Below are 23,036 nucleotides of genomic sequence, written 5' to 3' on the forward strand. Positions count from 1 at the left end.
TCTAGTAGAATTGGGTGCTCTATCTTTTGTTCTGCTACAGTCAACACCCCAGCTATTGGCAAGACAGACCACTGTCTACCACAATACTCTACGTGGTGGTAATTTTACTTAAAGATTATGATCGTGAGGGTTTGTGACTCAGGTTGAGTGGAGGTGTACTGTGCCACAAAGTCCCAACTTCGTGATATCGACTGGCTTCAGGGCCCAGGGGTTGGAGTTGGAGTTACACATTAGGATAACGGCGCTATCCTCCCCTCACTGCCGCCCACCCCCCCCCCATTTAAAGCTCTACACGCAAAGCTCCATGACACCCTATTGGTGAAGGACATCAAGACCTGTGGGAGGGCAGTGTGTCACTTTTTGTGACATGGAAGTTTGGGGTGGGGAGCCCTCCCAGACCTTGCTCTACATGTTTCTTCAGTTGTACCATTTTTGCATGAATAAAAGTGCAATTGTTAGTCCAGCGCCTTCCATGAAGTCTGTGTCACCCTACCATATTAGTGAACCCCTAGAAGCCACTGGGTCAGAACTGGAGTGCCCCAGGGACTCTTGAGCTTTCTGCTGACATCCTGAGCAGTAAAGGAAACTCCTAATTTGTAGCCAACGGGTCAAACGTGAGGTTTTCATGGGGGCTCCCAAGCTTGCCCCTGGCGTCTGAAGTCTTAGGCTGACTTGGTAGTCTGGTTGGAACTGTGCCCTTCAACTTGCGAGCTTTGACCCTGCTCTGGGAGACCAGGATCAAAGGTAGAAACACTGGATGTGTACCCAGTTGCAGCACAGAAGTGAAGCAGAGGAGAATAAAGATGATCATAGATTGCTTTGCGTGATTTTTCACAGCACCTGGTTTATAAGCCAATCTCCTGCTCTAGGACATGAGCTGCCCAAAGACATAAAGAGCGTCTCAAATCTCTTTGAATTCTCAGTGTCTGCCACACACATAGCCACTGCTCGAGGCAAATGTGATCAAGGGCATACTTGGAATGACTGCTGGTCAGATCCTGCCCATAGCCTCTTGGCTCTTGCTTTTGGGTGTAGACCAGCTCAGCTTCCAACTGCAAGTGCCTGGGATGACTTACCAGAGGGTTTTCTCGGGCTGCTGATGCCTCTCTGCTCGTGCCCAGGTTTGAGGTGCAAGGGCCCCCTTCAGTCAACGACTGACACAAGTTATTGGATGAAGACTTGGATCTTCTCACTCTGTGTTAGGTTGGGTTCTCTGGAGAAGCCAAAACAGTGACCCTGGTATGTGCTGTATAGAGAAAGATTTAGGTCAAAGGACACCAACGTGAAAGAGGCTATGCTGAGCCGGCTTCAGGACTTATGCAAAGAAGAAGAGACATGCCTTTGGCTGAAGGTGGCACTGCACGACCAGTTAAAGCAGCTCAATGTGGAGGAGTTGGCCCTTCCGTCAATGATTAATTCTAGAAGAGGAGCTGAGTCTTCTCAGCCTGAACCTGAACAGTCACAAGACATGTTCATGCAACAGATTCAGCATTTGTGTAAAACGACTGGCCAACTTTAAAATGTTGAATCTTTTTGTGAACATTCAGCTTTTAAAGAGACCATTGAACTATGCAAGATGAAAAGCCTTGTATTCTGTTAAAGAATGGCCATTGGCTTTCCTCACCACATCTGTGGAATCGTGGATATAAATTTATTTGCTTACCAAATAAAACCCCAAAGATATGTTGGTGCATGTAGACCATGAAGCTTCAGTCAACCAAACTGCACTGGAATTGAGCACAAGGAGCCGAGCTCTGGAAGACAGGGAGGAGGAGGAGGAGGAGGAGGAGGAGGAGGAGGAGGAGGAGGGGGAGAATCTTATTTCTGAAGGGAGAAAGAACCAGGAGTCGTGACACAAATTAAATTTCTAAGGCTCAGAAATGCTCTCCAAAGGCCACAGGCCTTATGGCCTGCTTGAAAAGGAAGCAGGAACTCTAGAAGAATCCATACAGTGATAAACATAGCTCTTGGGGTAATTTCAAACTTCAGGATGTTATAACAAAAATTGTTGAGATGTAGAAAATTTAAGATGTGGTGCCTGAGCATTAAATTATATGGTTGTTGCTTTGTCCATAAAAAGCAAAAGAAAGAGATTTTTACCAAGAAATGGCTTACAGAGTAGTAAAAATCAGTAAGTCCATTCCAATTTGTCAGACTTCTCCTGACTCATGGAATATGATGAACAGGACGCAGGATGACAAAGCAGAGACAATGGAGGTCACAGGCTGGTGAATGCAGAGGTCCTAAGTTGGCCAAATGAATCCACCATCGGTAGCCATCCACTGAAGTCTCCTGGCATCAAGGAACTAGATTTAAGATGCAGCTCTGGCAGAAGGCAAAGAGTCAAAAAGAGTCAAAGAGGTTTCAGTGCTCCTTGGTCTATCTTTCATACAAAAAGACTTAGAACACCAAAAAGGCGTCAACAGACTGCAATGCCATTGATAGTTTGGTTCCACCTCTACCATTACCCAGGGGTGTCTAGTTGACACAACCCCTAAACAGCATCCACCCCCTGAATGTGATGACTCCAAGTGACCTGGTCCACTCTGTCAACTAGAATTCCCCACAGTGAGAGTAAGCTCAAGTTGCCCTTAGTGTGAATGTCTTACTCTCAGACCCTGCAATGATTTCCTTTCTTTCCCTGTCTTATTTCCTGGGACAAGCTCCCATATAAGCCACTTGTATTCAAATCCTTGCTTCCAGGTCTACTTCTGGGTAACCGAAATTAAGAAAACAAAACACTGAGTTGAATGTGATGTAAAAAGGGATGCCTTTCCTTGGATGGTCTGTCAGATACTCCCTGATGAAGTAAAACTGTCACAGAATTTAGTTCTCCCAAGTCTCAGAGAGGAAGCTACTGCATGTCTTGCTACAGGGTCACATGGAGTTGCACCCTGGGATAAGGCAGCAGATTGGAATTGCAAGCATCAGAAAGCCCACTCCTGTAAAGTGAAGTCAATCCCAACTCATAGTGACTGTTTAGGACCGAAGAGAACTGTCCTATAGGGTTTCCAAACAATACATGACATTGGACAAATCTGCTGGACAAGACCTCTTCAGAGTGTTGAAAATCAAGGATGTTACTTTGAGGACTAAGGTGCGCCTGACCCAAGCCATGGTATTTTCAATCGTCTCATATGCCTGTGAAAGTTGGACATTGAATTAGAAAGACCAGAGAAAAATCTATACCTTTGAATGATGGTGCTGGCACAGAATATTAAAAGTACCATGGAATGCCAAAGGAACAAATAAATTTATCATGGAAGAAAGGCCGCCAGAATGTTTCTTAGAGGCAAGGCTGGTGAGATTTTGTCCCACATAATTTGGACGTGTTTTCAGGAGAGACCAGTCCTTGGAGAAGGACATAGTGTTTGGTCATGTAAAGGGGCAGCAACAAAGAGGGAGGTCCTCAAGGAAATGGATTGACACAGTGACTGCCACAATGGGCTAGAACACTCTTGGGACATTGGGTCACTCTGAGTCAGACCCAACTAGGCGGCACATAACAAGCACATAGGATTTCCAAGGTTGTAAACCTTTGCCGAGCAGGGTGTCACATTGTTCTCCCTCGGAGTAGCTGGTGGGTTTGATCAACAACCTTTTGGTTAGCAGCTGAATGTTGAACCACTATGCCACCAGGATTCCTGAAGTTGTAGGAGAGGCCTTATACACAGCTAGAGAGGTGGGGCCCCAAGGTTAGTACCTGCCAAGGTCTTATTGGTCAGTGAGCCAGGATGGCATAATGGTAACGAGTTGGGCTGCTAGGTCACCAGTTAGAAAACACCAGTCGCCCATGAGAGAAAGACATGTTTTTTCTACTCCCGAAAAGAGTTCCAGTCCTGGAAATGCACAGGGGTGGTTGTACCCTGTCCTATAGGGTCGCTATGAGTCAGTATCAACTTGATGGCAGTGAGTTTGGATTTGGTGTAAGTAAATTAGCACTGGAAAAGGGAGACGTTTTCATCATAGGGCATGATCCGGATGGTCAGTAAGAAGCCTACAACTGTGGAGAGACTGGGTAACAAGATAGGACTGGCCATGTTGAAAACTGAGTCAAGGGAGCACTAGAAAGAATTCATAAATATCAAGGCAGCAAACTATGTAGTCCACACATGGACTTTATTTGCCCTTGTTGGCCAAAACGGAGTCATTTGTCTAGGATTAACTGGAAGGGAAGCTAGATATGTGAATTTTTAGCTTTCCTGTCTCTGTTGTTAAAGGCTGTAAGTTAAGAGGAAGTTGCAATTGGTGATGAGGGAAACAATGACACAAGCCACGTATGTGCTCGACTCTAGAGCCAAGCGCAAACCAAGCTCACTACGAGTCTTCCCATTTCTTGCGACCCTATAGGGCAGGGTAGAACTAATTGACCCTGTGGGCTTCTAAGGCTTTAAATCTTTACAGATGCAGAAAGCCTCAGCTTTCTGCTATGGAGTGGCCAATGCCTTTGAACTGCCCATCTTGTGGTCAGCCGCTCAACTTAAAAACCCACTATGCCATCAGGACTCCTTTACTCTAGAGCCAAACCAAGAAACTCGCCAACATGGAATCCAGGCCGACTCACAGCAACCCTTGAAAGTCTTTACGGGAGTAGAAAACCTCAGCTTTCTCCCTCAGAGAGGCTGATAGTTTCAAAGTGGTAACCATGTAGTTAGCATTCTAATGCATAACCACCACACCAGCAGGATTCAAATTCAATGTGCATTTGGATCGCTAGCGGTGCTCTTCAATTGCAGATTCTGATTCTGCGGGTCTGGGGTAGGGCTGAGATTCCGTATTTGTAACATGCTCCAAGCGATGCCGAGGTTGCGGATCTGTGCACCATATTTGAGGTAGTGAGGCCCTCTAGAACCCCAAGAGCCAAAAGAAGAACGAAAAGAAGCAAGGACGCCTAAAATAGAGGGCTAGGTCTTAAGATTCATCATTAGGCAAAAGGAAACTCAGATCTTCTTGACTGAAGAGGAAACCTGTATTGAGAAAACAAGATGGACGTCTCCTGATCAGGCTGCCAAATGGACCTACCAGTTAAAGGGACAAATTATGTCTTTTGCCAATGATGGGCCAACTGTGGAAAGATCTGTTTCTTTGATGGTCTTGACAGTTTGGAAACTATTAGCTCCATCTACAGTTAGATGCAAATGAACAAGGGCAGTCGGTGAGTCTGGAATAGGGAACGTGAAAATAAAAGAAGAGTGAAATGGGGAAAAGCAGGAAAGGATAGCTGATCTTTCGAGTTGGGTGCCATGCAATTGCAATCGTAATGATCTTAACTGCATAACATTTAAATTGACAGTGTGCAATGGCCTTGAAAGAAGATAGTACTCAGAGCACAAGAGTGGGAATTTTTGTGTGTTTGTTTACTTTCAGGTGATGATGATATCACAGTCCCCAGGGACCAGCAGTATTAAGAAATGATCTGTCATAGTAGACAGACCAGACCAAACTCATCACCAGTGAGTCAACTCTGATTCATGGTGACCCTATTGAACTGTCCTTGTGCGTTTCTGAGACTCTAACTCTTTCTGGGAGTAGAAGCATGTTTCCCCTGAGAAACAACTGATAGTTTTGAACTGCTAATTGCATGGTTAGCAGCCCAACAAATACTGCATTATGCCACCAGGACTCCCTGAATAGTAGGGATAACAGCTAAGATTTCTTAACTGCAAGCAACAGAAACCAACTCTGGCTGAGGTGAACCAAAGGAACATATCAGATAACTATAAGGCATCATGAATATCAGGCTTGGGAATAGACAAAAAAACAAGGTAATGTCAGAGGTTTAGGAAGCAGAAACCAACATCATAGCTTGAGCAAGCAAGGTCTGTTCCTTCTTACCCTTGAGCCAAAGTCCCAGGAGAGAGCTTCCAATTGGCCAAATGGAGGTTGCATATTTATCTTGGCTGCTGTAAAAATGGATTGGCACCTGGAATTGCTCTTACAACAAGATCACACTATGGAGGACAAGAACTCCTCGGAAGGAAATCCAGATGAGACTAGAAATGAATGCTTGCTACAGAAGGAAAATATCCTTTGTCTCAAGTACAAACTCCAAGTGACTGGTGGGAACTACCTTGAGTCTATGTTGAGGTTTCTGAAACCACATTCAAGCACAATGAAAAAAAAATGAGCCAGGATTGATTAGTGGCCTTGGCCATTGCCACAGAAAGACAAGGAAGTACAAGATATTCCAGCTCTTTGCCATTAGTTCACAGCATAAATCTATCTCTATGAAAACCTTCTCTTATCCATCCTGCTAGTAATAAGCTTGGACTCCTTAGGCTCCATTAATTTTCCACCACTTAATAGCTCATGAACGAAGAGCAACAATCTGAAACATTCGACAGCTCATTTTAAATTGGTAAATGGAATGTTAATATGTACTTTATGAGGTTGTCTTGCGTATTATATACACTAAGATAAGTTAGAATACTTTCATAGTGTCTGGAAAACACTCAATAATGTTAGCTTGTAAATCTATAGAAACAGTAACAGGATGAATGGTTCCTTGGGGGTGTGGCAAGGGAGGTGGAGGGGGCATGGAGAGCTAGTAACAATGAGTACGAGAAAGAAGAAAATGTTCTGAAATCAATTGTGGTAATGATTGTACAGCTCTTCTTCCTGTGCTTGAACTGTTGAATGATATGATATGTGAATTATATACCAATAAAACTGCTGGGAAAATAAATAATGTGAGTGTTGTTTTTGTTGTTGTTGTTCAGCTGAACCTTTATAATCCCAATTTGTACTTCGCTTATGATTCTAGAAAGACCAGGCTTTCTACTCCCATAAAGGGTTACCGTGTTGCAACGGGAGTAAAACCAAGCCACAAAGCCCCTGAGGAGCCCCCAAAAGAGACTTCAGGCTAGGAGGAGTAGTGGCTGGAACCCCACCCCACCCAGGACCAGTGGGAATATAGTCATAAAGGTCAGTGGACAAACCTTGAATTATATATGCTTTTTTTTGGTGGAGGGGGGTTGCTAGTTATTATTATTCTTTATACATATATTTTTCTTTTTCATTTTCCCCCATCTTTTCGTTCAATCTTTTGTTTTCTTTCTTTTTGTTGTTGTTGCCTTCATTATTGTGGGTTTGCCTACCTATATAAGATAGGGAGGGGAAGCAAGCCCGAGGAGAAAGCAATGGACCAAAGGTTCCGGAGGGACTTAGGAGAAGAAGGCAGGGGAAGGGAGCAGTGAGAAACCAACCCCATAGACAGGAGAACAACTAGGGGATTAAAATTAATAACGAGGAGGACGTAGAGCTCCTGGGGTACTGGAGCAACAGCAACCTAGCTGAGTGGAATTACTAAGAGGCAGAAGAAGGGGGAACATGATAGTAGGGCAGGAGGAAGGTAAAATGATACAGGGGAAAGATCTAGAAAGAAAAGCTATGGATAGAGATATAAACATAGGTATGTACATATGTAAAGACATTAATTCATAAAATTAGAGGTATTGGCCTATGTATATATATATTTATATGGCAATACACCGAGGAAGTGGATGGACTTTGGCCTCTGCTCAAGCTATCCCTCAATGCAAGAACACTTTTTCCTAACAACCTGGCATTCTGAGATGCTCACCCTCTTGGCAGGATCACTGAAAACAAAATGGGTGCACAAGCAAATGTGGTGAAGAAAGCTGATGGTGCCCAGCTATCAAAATATATAGTATCTAGGGTCTTAAAGGCTTGAAGTTCAACAAGTGGCCATCTAACAGAGAAACAAGAAGCCCAGATGGAAGAAGCACACTAGCCTGTGCAATCATGAGGTGTTGAAGGGATCAGGGAACAGGCATCATAAGATCAAAAACAAACATATTGTTGAGAAAGAGTGAGGTCAGAGCAGAGACCCAAAACCCATCTGTAGACAATGGGACATCCCCTCAGGGATGAGTCAACTAGCGTGAAGTAAAGCATCAATGAAACACAAAATATTCCTCTGGTCCCTTGAGACTTCCTCACCCCCCTCCCACCCCCCACCCCCCAAGTATCATGACCCCAATCCTGCCTTTCACTGTGGGCTAGACCGGAGCATGTACACAGGTACAGATAAAAGCTCAGGGCACATGGAATCCATGTCAGATAAACCCCTCAGGAACAGAAATGGGAGTAGCGATACCGGGAGGATAGGGAGAAGGTGGGGAGAGAGGTGGAAGGGGCAATCAATTACAATGATTGACACATTGCCCCTCCCGAGGGAGATAAACAACAGAAACCATGGGTGAAGGGAGACAGTGGTGGGTGTAAGATATGAAAACAATAATAATTTATAATTTATCAAGGAGTCACGAGGGGCAGGGGGCGAGGAGCGGATACCAAGGACTCCAATAGAAAGAAACAGTTAGAAAACGATAATGGCAACATAAATACCAATATGCTTGATACAATTGGTGTATATGGATTGTTATAAAAGCTGTAAGAGCCCTCAATAAAATGATGTTTTTTTTTAACAAAAGTTACCTTCTTGGAAACCCATGAGAGTAGCTCTTTCCTGTCCTATCAGATTTCCATGAGTTGGGATGGACTGGATGGCAGAGGTCAAGTATGACTGTATGTTCTACCTTGGGTCATGATTTTTACATTAAGTACACGGAGGTAGGAGGCAGCTGTGGAAAACAGAAAGATTTCTCCCAAGTCATCTCCCCCAAATATGTTAGACTTAGGACAATGCTTGCAGCTAATGGTAAGTTACTTCCCTTGAGAAAATCGGTCACCAGACTACTGCAGGCCCCACTCCCTGTTGTTAAGGACAATAGGGTACTTCTCCCAAGAGGCCTGCAGTCATTGATTTGGTTCCTGTAGGTGGAGTTTACACCCTACTGATAGTGGTGCCAGGGAACAGGTCAAACCGCTCAGTGACATCCAAAGTTAGGCTGCCATCCAGTATCTAGGATCCGCCCATCTTGCCACATGTATACCCCAAATCCCTCGTCTTCCTATTGTGTGTATACCTCTAGATCACCCCCCTCCCATTACTGTATTACCTATAGCACAACCCTTTCCTGTGACGTATGTTTATACCTGTAATTTGGGGGGCTTGCATGTCCCCAGAAAATATAAAAGCCTTGGTTAGTATTAAATATCTCTCTCTCCACGTGGACCACCAAGTGAGGCTGAGGTGAGCATTGCTACCAAGAAATGTGTCTGACGCCATTGTTTCGATCTCTTTTCTCTTTCATGCTCTTTATGACTTTACTATAATCTTTACTTCTTATTGCTGTACAATTGCGCCTACTGGAGCCGTGATGATGTGCTAGGGGCAGGCTTCCCCTTGCAGGCAGTGATACTAAATAAATATAAAGATACATTTGAAATGTACAGGTAAGAGGAAAAACAGTCTACACCCAAAGGCAGATGGCTGGCCCAGGGGAACACCATAAAGAGGACTACCCACAAGACAGATAGTTGGCTGGAGACTACATACAGGAGTGATAGGCAACCTAGAAAACAAAATACAGACTTATACTACAAGCGTATAAAAAACCCCAGCACTCGCACTCAGCGCTCCACTGCAACTCGAGTTCATGTGCAAGACAGCTCCTGTGTGCTGCTGGTAAGCTTTCTTATTTCTTGGTTTGTGATATGTAAAGATATTCCATATTGACTATTATTTGAAATATATTCGATTGCTTGAACTTGAGCTGTGTGAAACAGTGTATATCTTAAAGCATCACTACAAGACACTTTCAGTCTCGGGCCTGTGATTATCTCTATTGAGATGCTCACAACACATGCTACACAATGCCTATGACTTAGAACAAGAGCTCAAGGAACAGTAATTGAATAAGTGAGAATGTTAACCTTTCTGCGTTTCCGTTCTCTTAGAAATAGAATGAAACAGCAAGAGTTGGCTCGCGGTATCAAGATGTTTCTGACAGAACACACATTAAACGTTGCTTGGCACAGTCTTTAACTACATATTTGTGGTCCCATAAATGTTTTGTTTACTTCTTTTTCTCAAAAATTGTGATTTGTTGTTGGACCCATTTCATATGCTCAAATTAAACCAATAAATACTTATATTCAATGCGATTTGAACGTTCATTCTAAAAATATAAACATATGGCCAACCTACCCAGTGGTACCACAGAAGAAACAGGTCAAAATATCTACTTCACTGAAGATCCATGTAGAAGTCTGTTCCTCTAAAGATTATAGCCTTAAAACCCTATGGGTGTAACTGTCCCTGTGAGCTTCTGAGACGGTAACTCTTTACAGGAGTAGAAAGCCTCGTCTTTCTCCCTCAGAGCAGCTTGTGGTTTTGAACCACTGACCTCTCAGTTAGCATCCCAATGTGTAATGCCTTGGGGCAGTTCTCTGCAACACCTGGGACCTCCTAATTCACCAATCAACAGAAACAAGACCAACCACAATCATTATATGACCTACAAAGAATTCATCCCACTTTTAACTGAAGACAACTGAAATACATATTTGCATGAGGAAGACTAGACAAGTCATAACCCCCCTCCCCTCCCACTCATCCCCTACCTGACACACCCCACCCGGACACCACACACACAGATCCTTTCCTTGTCCCCCCTTCAGTATTCTCTGAGGTGTCAAATTACAAGGGCATGATCTTGAGAGACATCTTTTAAGAAATAAGAACAACAAACATGATTAAAATGAAGCAGTGGGCCCCTCAGCTCCCAAACAGTAATGGATAAATCCAAAAACTGCTTACTTATGCAAGATATTGAAAAGTGGTCGTTTCAAAACAAATTTATACATACTGTAATATACACTTGGAAATGAATATCACTCTAATGAGTAGAGATTCAGTGTGTACCCCTTTCCCAATAGGATCCAACTGGAGCCGGCAATTCCCCACCAATCAATGTTGCTGCACAAACCTGGCACCTGAAAAGAATAGCTTGGGAACTCGGTTTACTCTGAGATGGACTTGAAGGCAGTGGGTTTTAAGTTTGTGAAGAAGCCCAGGTGGGTGCAGTTGTTAAATTGAGTGCTTGCTAACCAAGAGGTAATCGGTCTGAACTCACGAATCACTGTGTGGGAGAAAGACATAGTAGTTTGCTCCTCTAAGGACGATAGCCTTGGAAACCCTGTTTGGTTTGGAGGTGGGATGTTTAAAGTCCATTGGCAAAAATTGAGCCTTAGCAAAACATCGTGTATTCGTGTGTGTGTGTGTGTGTGTGTGTGCTAGAGAGAGAGAGAGTGAGAGAGAGAGAGACTATGTGTGTAGAATATACCGAAACTTAAGGGATTCGCTAGGTTAATTTAACTGATCATTATTTTGCAAAATATGTCCTTACTTGTCTGTTAGCTCTAAGCTTCAAAGCAATATAAAATGAAAATAAAGATGTAACAGAGGCTGATGACCAGCAAAGCTGGGTATGGGTTCCCCATTTCCTTACTAACTGGCTCTGTGATTGTTGTAGGCAACCTCTCACGCGGTGCCAATGCTCTCTGCCTTCTGGTATTCATGACTTTAGGTAGCCCCTCCCTCCAACATTCTGTCAGGATTGGTCCATGTGAACAGTAGATGACCAAAGTAATGTTATATGACTTCTGATGCTAAATGGTAAAAGACATTATCCTCGCTCTCTCTCACCCTTTCTTTTCAGATTACTCATTCCTAAGGAAACCAGTGACCATATCAAGCAGCCTTTGAAGGAATGAATGGGAGCAAATGGCTAACAGGGATGTTAGTGAGCTTAGGAGGAGATTATCCAGCCCCAGCCAAACCTTCAGATGACTATAGCCTCGACCAACATTGTCTGCGCATATAAAATGATCAGTTCCCTGGATCTGAGGAAAGAACATTTATTACTCAAACCATATCAGGAGCGAGAGTAACAGATTTCGAATCTTCTCTCTACTTAAGTGTTTTGAAAATACTCTTAGAATGTCCACAGTCTGCAAGTCAAAAATGGTCCGCTAGCTACGTAACAGAATACAAGACCTGAATACAAAAATCCATCAGGTTCCTATGTTTTAAAGAAGAGAGCTCTGAAAAAGAAATCAAGAAAAAATACCACTTACAATAACCACACAAAAAAGAGAAATATTTAGAAATAAACTTAACCAAAGACACAAAAGACTTGTCCAAAGAAAACTACTACAAGAAACCCAAAGAGACCTATGTAAATGGAGAAATGTTCCATGTTCAAGGGTAGGAAGGTTTAACATTGTGGAGATGTTAATACTTCCCAAGAAATCTATAAACATGATGCAGTTCCCATCCAGATCCCCACTTCTTTTTAAAAGAAAAGAAAAAACTAATTACCAGCTTTATATGGAGAGGAACGAGAGCTAGGATAAGCAATGAACTACTCAAGATGAACAAAGCATAAGGCCTCTCATTCCTCGACTTCAGGATTTATTATTCTATATTCTAAAAAAATATGGAAATGCCTTATGATCCAGCAATCCCTCTGCTGAGTATATACCCTAAAGAAGTGAGAGCCACAACACAAATGCACACCCATGTTCATTGCACCACTGTTTACAAGAGCAAGAAAATGGAAACCGCCTAAACTCCCATCAATAGAAGAGTGGAAAAAGAACACATGGGAGCAGATGAAGAAGGGGAAGGAGAGAGTGGAGCACATCCTGGCCCACCAGGCCTTGAGGATGATGTTCCCACTCAGAGAAGCCAGTTCACACAGAGAACCACATGGTCAACCCCACTATGAGACACGACACCCTCAATGACCCGTAGCGCTACAGGGGACAACATCGGAGACACTGTGGGAATTGAGGCTGATCTAATCCCACCACACCAAGGTAAAACACTAAGGGGGTGCAACAGAACAGCAAGGGAACAGAGCAGCGAGGTCCACAGGGAATGCAGAAGGTAGACTTTGGGGCCAGGTCTTGGTGCCCCAACAGACTGGACTGTAAAACACACATAAAGGCCAATAAACAGTCCTTGAACTAACTACAAGCTTTTCTTTCTTTCTTGTTGTGTTTTGTTTTGTTGTCATTGGTTTGTTGTTGTTGTTTTGTTATATATTGTTGCTTGGTTTGCTCTGTCTTGTTTTTGTGCATGTTATTATCTTCACAGGTCTGTCTAAATAAGATAGACTAGATGAACAATCTGGAGGAGAAAACAACAGGACCAACAGTTCCAGGGGGACATGGGAAAGGGGGAGGTGGTGGGGAAAGGTCATGGTGTTAACAAACCCAGGGACAAGGGAACAACAAGTGATCCAAATCGGTCATGAGGAGGATGTAGGAGGACTGGTAGGGTGTGATCAAGGGTAATGTAACCAACAGGAATTACTGAAACCCAAATGAAGACTGAGCATGATAGTGGGACAAAAGGAAAGTCTAAGGAAGTAGAGAAAAAGCTAGGAGGCAAAGGGCATTTATAGAGGTCTAAATAAAGGCATGTACATATAAATATAATTATATATGAGGATGGGGGAATAGATATATGTGCATATATGTACAGGTTTAGGGTTAAGGTAGCATAAGGACATTGGGCCTCCACTCATGTACTCCCTCAATACAAGAATACTTTGTTCTATTAAATTCGCACTCTGTGATGCTCACCTTCCTGACATGATCGCTGAAGACAAAGCAGGTGCATAAGCAAATGTGGGGAAGAAAGGTGATAATGCCCAGCTATCAAAAGACATAGCGTCTGGGGTCTTAAAGGCTTGAAGGGAAACAAGCAGCCATCTAGCTGAGAAGCAACAACGCCCACATGGAAGAAGCACACCAGCCTGTGTGATCAAGAGGTGCAGAAGGAATCAGTTATCAGGCATCAAATAACAAACATTCATATCACTGTGTGCTCACCTCCCAGATACAATCACTGAAGACATATGGGTGCATAAGCAAATGTGGCGAAGAAAGCTGATGGTATCCCGCTATCAAAAGATATAGCATCTGGGGTCTTAAAGGCTTGAAGGTAAACAAGCGGCCATCTAGCTCAGAAGCAGCAAAGCCCACATTGAAGATTCACACCACCCTGTGCGATCATGAGGTGTTGAAGGTATCAGGTATCAGGCATCATCAGAACAAAAAAATCATATCATTGTGAATGAGAGAGGAGGGCGGAGTGAAGACTGAAAGCCCATTTGTAGGCCACTGGACATCCCCTTACAGAAGAGTCTCGGGGAGGAGATGAGCCAACCAGGGTGTGATGTAACAACGATGAAACATACAACTTTCCTCTAGTTCCTAAATGCTTCCTCCCCACACACTATCATGATCCCAATTCTACCTTACAAATCTGGCTAGACCAGAGGATGTACACTGGTACAGATAGGAACTAGAAACACTGGGGATCCAGGGCAGATGATCCCTTCAGGACCAGTGGTGTGAGTGGTGATACTGGCAGCATGGGGGGAGGGTGGGTTGGAAATGGGGAACCGATTATAAGGATCTACATATAACCTACTCCCTGGGGGACAGACAACAGAAAAGTGAGTGAAAGGAGACATCGGCAGGGCACGATATGATAAAATAATAATTTATAAATTATCCAGGTTTCAGGAGGGAGGGGGAAGCGGAGAGGGAGAGGAAAAAATGAGGAGCTGATGCCAGGGGCTTAGGTGGAGAGAAAATGTTTTGAGAATGATGAGGGTAATGAATGCACAAATGTGCTTTACACAATTGATGTATGTATGGATTGTGATAAGAGTTGTATGAGCCCCTAATAAAATGATTTAAAATAGAATGGAAAAGCAAACTTTGATACATACACATAATGTACTACTATACATCATTTAAAAATAATTATAATACCATGAAACATGTTATGGCATGGATGAAAGTGGAGACATTAGTCAATCACAAAAGGACAAATATGGTATGAGACCACTGTTATAAAGGAAAAAAAATCAATACAAAGTTTCTCATACCCACCCCCCCACGAAAAACAGACTTTGAAGATTCCCAAGATGGGGAGAGCAAGGGAAAGAGGAAGAAGCAATAGACTAGAGGGTAGCTAAGCATTGACTTGGGCAAAGAAGAAGACAGGAACAAGAGAGAGAGGAGAATCAAATGGGGGGGATAAAACAAGCTGTGGGGAGTGTGGGTTGATACGTAGCATAAGTTGTGTAATACTGAAATGAAACCCCCTAACTAATTCACAATTTTCAGAATTATTTTTTAAATGGTTTGCCTATATAGAAGAAAATATAATGCCCAACACATCTAATTATCCAGTGGCCTTCTGGGCCTGACACATAGATTGACTTTCAACAGAAACCCCGTATCCCCACCACAATCTATGTTACCATGAGCATCCTAGCATCATGTTCTCCAGCCTTTAAACTCATTGAGTGTTCTCTCTGAGAAGAGTGAGGTTATGAATGCTGGGAATAATCAACTTTTTGAGTAAATAAATATGTCAATGCTTTATTGCTAACTAACTGCAAAGAGGGCCTATAAGCATCATCAGTGAGATACAATTAGTTTAGTTCACTTCTTAACTTATTTTCTCTCATTGCCATCGAGTCTCCATTGAGCTGCTAACCACGAGGTCAACAGTCCGAACCCACCAGCTGCACCGAGGAAGGGAAAGATTAGAAACCACCAAAACCCACAGTTCAATGCTGTTCACTAGGGTCAATGTGAGTCTTCACCTCTTGTAGGTGAACGCATATAGTGAATCCTATATGGCTCCTCTTTACATATGAGGAACCTGAGATTCCCGTGGACTATGTAAATTTCCCAAGCTCACACAGGTGGTCTGTCTCACCCCATATGTGGTCTCAAAATATATGAAGAAGACCCTTCTGACTAGAAAATATTATTGGAAGTCAAGGACCTTCCTAATTTCGCAGAGGGATTTGGATTTGGGTTCTGAGCTCTTAAAATGACAACAGTGTGTTTTTGTCTGAAATAGTAACTCTCCAACCATGAATTTGAAGCCTGAAAAGGCTTTCTCCCAAATGGAATGGGAAGAAATCAGCTGTGACATTTGTAAACGCTAGTCAATGATGAATTAGCCCCTGGGTTAATGAAAACTATTCTGGTAGCTCCCTGATTGCTAAAATTAATGAAAACTTGCAGAAGCTACCTGTAGCCCACAATCATTTATTTAGCAGTATTACCAGGGGCAGAGAGGATGCGTGGATGGAGAACGGTAGCGAACCAGAAGTAATTATTGAAGTTGCCTTGTATATTCATGAGGAGGAAAACAGAATGAATTTATCAACTAATAGGACTCTCCACCCTTTCAGAGGAGCCCTGGTGGATCTAGAAGGTAAGCAAGTAATGTACTGCTAACAGGCAAATCAAACCCACTAGTCAATCCTCAGGAGAAAGATGAGACTCTGCTCCCATTGAGCTTTACAGCCTTAGAAACCTGACAGTGTTGCTGACTAAAGTCACTATGAGTTGGGCCATCCTTTCCGTTCCAAAACTCCCACGACCCTCCGAATTAAAATTTATTTTAAAAAGCTTGTAATTATCTGCATAGCACAGTACACCAGGCCCAAAGTTTAATCCAAAATGTCTTCCTGACAAATTCGACTGGAGGGAAAAACAGAACAAAACCTGACTGAAAAGGATTAACTGACCAGAGAGAGGAAAGAATATTAGGTGGGAAAGCACAAATTGCACGGATTGTTTGGACATCCTCAACAAGAACAGATTCCCAGCATTCTGGATCCCTTTATTACTTGTATTCATTTTCTGTCCAATTAACATCGTCTACCTGGGTAACTCTGATAAGCATCCAAATAATGTGCAAAAATGATCAGCTTTCAGATCACCTAAGAATCTATAGTGACTTTGAAACCTAGGCTTCTGTCAGTGACATTTCTGTAAAATAGTTCAAGAAAACTGGGATAAAATATTCAAATAATGTCACCGGCACGGCCATTCCAAGCTGGAGATGCTTCCAGAACTGACAATTGACAGACAGGTACTGCCAATCTGCAATGGCGTACAAGTCATTCGTCGTCTCCTGTGGGAAACTTACTGCTCTGCTTAGGAGTGCCTGATGAAGGATGCACAGGAAAACCCATGAAAGCAAGAGCCTGGCAGAGAAGGGAAACACAAACAGCTGCTAGTAATCGAGAGTGATAGAAAACTGCTAAGACTATACCCTGCCAAAGCAGGAAACTTGCATGAACTTGAAAAACAAGGCTTTCCCATTGAGTCCCTGCTCTCACAAGTTTCACTGGATGAATGCATGGGGTACATAAGACGCCAATGAGAAAGGTCAGCATGTGGTTGTGGATGTGGCTATGGGTATGGTTGTGGTTGTTTCTGCATGCTATAGTGTCGGTTCTGACCCAAAGCAGCCCTATGCACAACAGAACAAAACACCATCATCACAATTGTTATATTTGAGCCCATTGTTACAGCCACTGTGTCGATCCATCTTGTCAAGTCTTCCTCTTTGGCTCTGTCCCTCTACTTTACCAAACATGATGTCCCTCTTCAGGCACGGGTCTCTCCTGACAACATGTCCAAAGTTTCATTAAGTCTTGTCATCCTTGCTTCTAAGGAGTATTGCGGCTGCACTTCTTCTGAGATGGGTTTGCTGTTCTTTTGGAAGACGTTTGGCATGGCATTTTCAAGATTCTTCACCATAATGCAAATGCATGGATTCTTTTCCTTACCCCAAGTCCAACTTCAAGTGCAGATGAGGCCACTGAAAGTATCATGGCTTGAGTCAGGTGCCCCTTAGTCCTCAAAGCAACATCTTTGCCTTTCAATCCTTCAAAGAGGTCTTGTGCAGTGGGTTTACCCAATGAACTACATTGCTTGATCTCTTGACTGCTGCTTTATAAGGATTGATTGTGGATCCAAGCAAGATGAAATCCTTGACAACTTCAATCTTTTCACCCTTTTTTTCTTTTTATATCATTTTGTTAGGGGCTCATACGACTCTTATCACAATCCATGCACATATATATATATTATATGTCAAGCACATTTGTAAATTTATTGCCCTGATCATTCTCGAAACATTTTCTCTCCTCTTAAGTCCCTGTCATCAACTCCTCATTTTATCCCCTCCCTCTCCCCCTCCCTCATGAGCCCCTGATAATTCATAAATTATTTTGTCATATCTTGCACTATCAGACGTCTCCCTTCACCCACTTTTCTGTTCTCAGTCCCCCAGGGAGGAGGTTATATGTAGATCCTTGTAATCGGTTCCCCCTTTCCAACCCACCCGCCCTCCACCTCCTCGGCACTGGTCCTGAAGGGATCATCTGTCCTGGATTCCCTGTGTTTCCAGTTCCTATCTGTACCAGTGTACATCCTCTGGTCTAGCCATATTTGCAAGGTAGAATTGGGATCATGATAGTCGGGGCAGGGGGGAGGAAGCATTTAGGAACTAGAGGAAAATTGTACGTTTCATCGTTGTTACATCGCACCCTGATTGACTCGTCTCCTCCCAGAAACCCTTCTGTAAGGGGATGTCCAGTGGCTTGCAAATGGGCTTTGGGTCTCCACTCCACACTTACCCCCTCATTCACAATAATATGATTTTTTGTTCTGATGATTCCTGATACCTAATCCCTTTGACACTTTGTGATCACACCGGTTGGTGTGCTTCTTCCATATGGGCTTTGTTGCTTTTGAGCTAGATGACCACATGCTTACCTTCAAGCCTTTAAGACCCCAGACACTGTATATTTTGATAGCGGGGCACCATCAGCTTTCTTCCCTACATTTGCTTATGCACCCATTTGTTTTCAGCGATAGTGTCAGAGAGGTGAGCACACATGATAAAATTTTTTGTTCTTTGATGCCTGATAACTGATCCCTTCCGCACCTCGTGAGCATGCAGGCTGGTGTGCTTCTTCCATGTGGGCTTTGTTGCTTCTCAGCTAGATGGCCGCTTGTTTATCATCAAGCCTTTAAGACCCCAGACACTATATCTTTTGATAGCCGGGCACCATCAGCTTTCTTCACCACATTTGCTTATTCACCCATTTTGTCTTTGGTGATTGTGTCGGTAAGGTGAACATCATAGAATGCCAGTTTAATAGAACAAAGTATTCTTGCATTGAGGGAGTACTTGAGTGGAGGCCCAATGTCCTTCTGCCACCTTAATACTAAACCTATAAATATATGCACATAGATCTATTTCCCAATCCGCATATATAAATATATTTACATATGCACATGCCTTTATTTAGACCTCTATTAATGCCCTTTGCCTCCTAGCTCTTTCCTCTATTTCCTTTGACTTTCCTCCTGCCCCACTATCATGCTCAGTCTTCATTTCAGTTTCAGTAATTCCTCTTGGTTACATTACCCTTAATCATGCCCTACCAGGCCTCATACACCCTCCTCACCACCGATTTGGATCACTTGTTGTTGTTCTCTTGTCCCTGGGTTTGTTAACACCACTTCCTTTCCCCTGCCTCCCCCTCTCCCATGCCCCCCTGGAACTGTCGGTCCTGTAATTTTCTCCTCCAGATTGCTCATCCAGCCTATCTTATTTAGACAGACCAGCCGACATAATAACAAAAACAAGACAGAGCAAACCAAGCAACAATATACAACAAAACAACAACAAACCAATGACAAAAATCAAAACACAACATCTTTTCATCATTTACCATATGCTGCCTATTGTTCCAGTGAAGTCCACAAAACCCAAATATAAAGTTCTTCTGTAATACCCAGATTTGATAGCAGCAGCTATCTAGCAATTGCTGCGTCTCTATTTCCATTATCACTGGAATGCCCAGGGATGAGCAGGAGGGCATTTCAATCCATACTTACACATGAGACAAAGAGCATAACCATCAGTAGCCTGCCTACAAATCTCTGGGAGAAACTCTGTTGTCTCTAGGGGAGATGAGCCTAACTGGGAAACTGTCCCCTGCTCAGTCTTCTTAAGCAGGACTTATCGACAAAGAAAGTTGGTGGGAGGGTGTGGGACATAAAAAGGCTTTTCCCCATCTTTGTATCCCCAAGTTATGCCAAACATTAGAGGCTGTTTGTCAGCACATGGTGGGAGGTCAGATGCTTAGAAATATCCTCTCTGAAGGCATTCAGACTACTGTCTGATCCACTGTTGGTGGGGCTCCCACCCTACTGATCAGGATAGTAATTATTTCCCTGGAGAGCTTAGAACAGATAAAACCTGCTCAGTGTCATCCAAAGTTAGGCTGTCATCCTGAATCTAGGATCCGCCCATCTTATCGCATGTGTACCGCCAATCCCTCCCCTTCCTATTATGTGTATACCTTTAGATTTCCCTGTCATTATTGTATTACCTGTAGTTCAATCCCTTCCTGTGACGTATGTCTTTACCTGTAATCTGGGGGCTTGCATGCCCCCAAAAGAAATATAAACCTTGGTTAGAAATAAATCTCCCCACTCCTTAAGGCCAACAAACGGTCCTTGGACTAACTACAAGCTTTTCTTTCTTGATGTGTTTTGTTTTGTTCTTTGTCAGTGGTTTGTTGTTGTTGTTTTGTTGTATACTGTTGCAATTAAAGATTATAAAAGTTGTATGAGCCCCAATAAAAAGATTTATTACATTAACAAAAATACTAATTGATTGAATAAATGAATGGATGGGTGGAGGGAGGGATGAGGAGTGGAAGGGAGGGTGAGGTGAGTGCATGAACAGTGAAAATGGCAATGAAATTAACTTTCTTTTTCATTTTAGCCAGATTTTTACTATTAAAAAATTGAAATGTAATTTTGAAATAATATATTATTATATGACATACATATTTGTTATTAACAAGGCCCCGAAGTAAACGTGAACTATGGATCTCCAAAAAAAATATTTAAAAAAAAAGAAAGAAATCTCTCTTGCCCCTGTCCCCTCTCCTCCGGTCCCTTCTCCTCCAGTCCCCTCTCCCCTGGTCACTCTCTCCCCTGTCCATTCTCTCCCTGCTCTCCTTCCCCGCTCCATCTCTCCTGCCATTCCCACCTTCCACATCCCCATGTGGACTACCAAGCAAGACTGAGGTGAGCATACTACCATGAAATGTGTCTGACTCCTTTATTTCACTCTCTCTTCTATCTTTCTTATTCTCTATGGGTTTACTGTAATCTTTACATATTATTGCTGTACAATTTTGCCTGCTGGGCCTGTGATCATTTGTTAGGAGCGGGCTCCCCTGACAGGAGTGGGCCATCACTGACCCCCTTTACCAGGACCTATCTTGGGAAGAAAAGTCTGAGCCGCACTTTCCTGCAGGAAAATTATTCTCCTAAGCACTTTTTCTCTCTTTTAGGCTGAGTACAGTGTGCTTTATTGATGGCACACCACAAGGTTGGACTCTCTAAGCCCCTCCCCTTCTTCAAGGGGGCTGGATAGAAACTTGCAATGATGGGATATTCTCAAAGTGTCGGGGGATCGAGTTGGGGGCAAAAACTCCCCAATAGCTAAGGGTCTCTCTCTTCCTCTAGTCACTAGAGTCTAGTGCTATTGCAGAGGCTGGTGGTCCAGGGGGCTCTTACTCCTTGGGGACTATATGGACCATCCATTGTCATATCAGGAAATAAGTTTGACAAAGTGATCGTTGAGGGCAATCCCAGCCCCAGCGTCAAAGGTGGAAGAGTGGGTGCCACTGTTGAGGTCACAGGAGACAACCTGGTCCTCAGTGTAACCCATGATGCCCTCTAGGGGACCACTGGATGCCTGTTTCACCACCTTGGTTGTCCTCATACTTGGCAGCTTTCTCCAGATGTCAAGTCAGATCCATGGCTGACACATTGAGGGTGGGGTTGCAGAAGCTCATGCCAGTGAGTTTCCCATTCAACTCAGAGATGACCTTGCCCACAGCCTTGGAAGCGCCTGTAAATATGGGTGTGTTATTCTGGGCAGAGGGGTCATTCACAGACTTCTGGGTGGCAATGATAGCATAGACTGTGGTCATGAGTCATGAGTCCCTCCATGATGCCAAAGATGTCATTGATGACCTTGAACTGAAAGGGGGAGGACAAGTAGTTGGTGATGCTGGAGGCATTGCTGGCAATCATGAGGGAGTTGTCCTATATCTTGTGATTCACGTCCATCACAAACAAAGGAACATCAGCACAAGGGGCATCACTCTTTTAGCACCATCCTTCAAGTAAGTCCCAGCCTTCTCTATGGTGGGAAGACACCACACTTGATGTTGGAAGGATCTCCATCCTGGAAGAGAGAGATGGACTTTCTTTCCATTGATGGCAATCATCCTGTTCTAAGGATGGTGCCATTGAACTTTCCATCATTGGAATCATACTGGAACATGTAGGTCACATAGTTCAGGTCCGTGAAGGAGTCATGGCTGGCAACAACCGCCACTTTGCCCGAGTTAAAAGCAGCCCTGGTGACCAGACACACAATTTGGCCAAGTCTGTTTACTCTGACTTTCATCATCTTGTCTCGGCAATGCATCTGGGAATGCAGGAGAAGGTGTGGCTTGCCTGTCACAGGAGTTGCTGAGAGCCTCCCAAGCACTTGTTGTTTAGTAGGTTGTCGCCTCACAGAGTAGGACTGCTTCACAGGGATTCCTAGGTTGTCATTTTTATAGGAATAGACTGTACTCTTTCTCCCATGGAGTGGAGATGGGTTCAAAGCACCAGCCTTTAGGTTAGCAGCTGGGTACTTAAACTCTGTACCATCAGGGCTCCTTCCCCAAGCACTTTGATTTGTTCCTGCCAGGAATTTGACTAAGGGCTATATGAAGCCACCTATTGGCAGTACCAGCACTATCACATCATTCCCACCCCTGGTTAACCCATGTGTGTCAGAGTAGACTTGAGCTCCATAGATTTTCCAGATGTAGATGGATCACCAGGCCTTTCTGTTAAGGTGCCATTGGGTGGATTTAAACCTCCAATAGTGCTTCACTATTTGCATCCACCACTGGTCCAGGACTCTAATCCTTCTCTGGCAGGTTTTCTGCCTTACACAGGTTTCTATTTTCATAAGTTATGCTATATCAGAAAGTAAGTAATGAATAGGGAAATGAAAACCCAAAAGGCTGCCATGAAAATAGAATGGGCTTAGATGATAGCAAGAGTGCAGAAGGAGCTGGGTGGAACAGGGGAGAAAAATCAAAGGACACTATAAATAATGGTATAAGAAAAGTACCCACCAGATCTGGCAAAAGAGTGGACTCTGCCTTCGAGAACAA

General features: G+C 43.4%; 1 protein-coding gene across 1 annotated transcript; it reads left to right on the forward strand.

The window, feature by feature from the left end:
- Positions 1 to 1,294: 1,294 nt before the first annotated feature.
- LOC142433168 (snRNA-activating protein complex subunit 5-like) lies at positions 1,295 to 1,853 on the forward strand. Its single transcript, XM_075538289.1, has 2 exons — positions 1,295 to 1,463; positions 1,678 to 1,853. The coding sequence occupies exons 1-2, from the start codon at positions 1,295 to 1,297 to the stop codon at positions 1,851 to 1,853; spliced, it is 345 nt and encodes a 114-aa protein (XP_075394404.1).
- The last annotated feature ends 21,183 nt before the right edge of the window (positions 1,854 to 23,036 follow it).

The sequence above is a fragment of the Tenrec ecaudatus genome, chromosome X (assembly GCF_050624435.1).
Source record: "Tenrec ecaudatus isolate mTenEca1 chromosome X, mTenEca1.hap1, whole genome shotgun sequence".
Classification (NCBI taxonomy): Eukaryota; Metazoa; Chordata; class Mammalia; order Afrosoricida; family Tenrecidae; genus Tenrec; species Tenrec ecaudatus.

Coding starts and splice junctions, on each gene's coding strand:
- LOC142433168 (XM_075538289.1), top strand. CDS start 1,295: ATGCTGAGCCGGCTTCAGGACTTATGCAAAGAAGAAGAGACATGCCTT. Junction 1,464..1,677: donor GCCTGAACCTGAACAGTCAC/AAGACATGTTCA, acceptor AATAAAACCCCA/AAGATATGTTGGTGCATGTA.